This window comes from Pteropus vampyrus, unplaced genomic scaffold (genome assembly GCF_000151845.1).
Source record: "Pteropus vampyrus isolate Shadow unplaced genomic scaffold, Pvam_2.0 Scaffold617, whole genome shotgun sequence".
NCBI lineage: Eukaryota > Metazoa > Chordata > Mammalia > Chiroptera > Pteropodidae > Pteropus > Pteropus vampyrus.
Genome location: NW_011889398.1, coordinates 66,878 through 68,479, shown reverse-complemented (window position 1 = coordinate 68,479; position 1,602 = coordinate 66,878). Strand labels below are relative to the sequence as shown.

The 1,602-nt window shown below is 45.7% G+C and overlaps 1 protein-coding gene across 1 annotated transcript in view; it reads left to right on the top strand.

Moving 5' to 3' along the window:
• The window catches only part of OTUD7B (OTU deubiquitinase 7B), a 55,381-nt gene that overhangs the window by 40,200 nt on the left and 13,579 nt on the right, over positions 1-1,602 (top strand). The window contains exon 6 of the mRNA XM_023525721.1: positions 1,090-1,191. Within this exon, the coding sequence (XP_023381489.1) occupies positions 1,090-1,191 (102 nt within the window). The remainder of the gene's footprint in view (positions 1-1,089; positions 1,192-1,602) is intronic.

Sequence of the window (1,602 nt, the reverse complement as noted above, 5' to 3'; positions counted from 1 at the left end):
TAGACTGCACGGTGGCGATTAATCTGAAAATCACGTTTGTTTTTCTGAACTTTTCCCAAAGGATTTGTTTGCAGTTGTATTTATCTTAAGTTATTGTTAAAATTAGCTAATGCGATGGGATGTTGTGGGAAAGCTAGTCAGGTATTAAAAACTCCCATGGACGGACCGACCAGGGCAGCGAGGCGGGCGTGTGGGAAGGAAACTTTTAGTTTTCGTTTGGTACCCTTCTCTACTACCCAGGTGCGTCGATTGATAATTTTTTTTAAAGTTAGCAATTTACCTGGTGAGATCATAGACCAGTTTCTATTTTTCCTCTGTACTCTTCAGTAATTCAAGAAAACTTTTAAGCGTCATTCAGAAAGTATTTTCCTCATGTAAGTGATGGATCGGCAGTTGTGGGATGACTACAGCATTGAGACTCACCTTGGGTATTTTACGTACTTTGTCTTATTGCTTGTGTCTTTAAAGTCATACCACATACATACTGACGTACCACCTGTCATATGTGCAGGTGATACTTGCGTGACATTTTGACTATATGCTTGGGGTTGTTTTCCTTACACTGTTGATGGGTTGTGCCGAGCTATAATATTTACTGGTCTCCTGACCAGAGTGAAGGAATCAGATTAAGTAGCCAGTACAGATTTCAGCCTATGACCCTGGCCTAACCACCTAACCCAGGGTCGCTCAGTCTTAGCACTGTCGACATTAGGACCGGATAATCCTTTTTTGTGTGAGCTGCCTTGAGCATTGTGTTTAGCACCTCCCTGGCCTCTACTCACTAGACGTAAGTAGCATCCTCCTATCAGTTGTGACAACCAAACATACGTTCAGACATTGCTAAGTGTCCCCTTTGGGACAAAATTATTTCCATTTAAAGAATCATCGATCTAACTAGTTATGCTTACAGATTCTGACCAACTAGATACAATGAAGAAGACATAATAGCCTGAGTAAGAGAAGAGCAGTAGCGTTATGATTTGATTCCGGCAGGCTTCCTAGAGGAGGCAGATTTGGAATCTTTTAAAGGTAGGGACGTGGGAAGGGCTTTATGCATAATCTGCTCTTCTTTTCCTCCTGTTTCTGTAGGGCGGTTGAACTGGTGGGTGAGCGTGGACCCCACCTGTCAGAGGCTGCTTCCTTTGGCAACTACTGGAGATGGAAACTGCCTCTTGCACGCAGCGTCTCTCGGTGAGTCTTGAAAGCGGCCTTCGTCCCCTCACGGAAAGGGGTCAGGAGAGTTCAGTCTCATGTGCAGGACTCGATCCAGCCAGCCTCGATCTTAGGCAGGAGTGATGGTTCAGAGCAAGGTCAGAGAGGAGGGGAGGAAGGGAGGGAGGGAGGGAGAGAGAGACAGAGAGACAGAGAGACAGAGAGGGACATAGAGAAAGAGACAAACAGAGACAGAGAGAGAGAGAGACAGAGAGACAGAGAGCCCTGCCCTGGTTTTGCAGTCTCGTTCGGAGAGTGCACGGAGAACACAGAATTATCGTGGGTCCCACCCTGACTGCTGACCCCCAGACGTCATGAGCAGCAGAACGCAGGCCATTTATAGCTCTGTATGTGTGTATGATTCTACTTCACATTTATTCTTTTGCTATA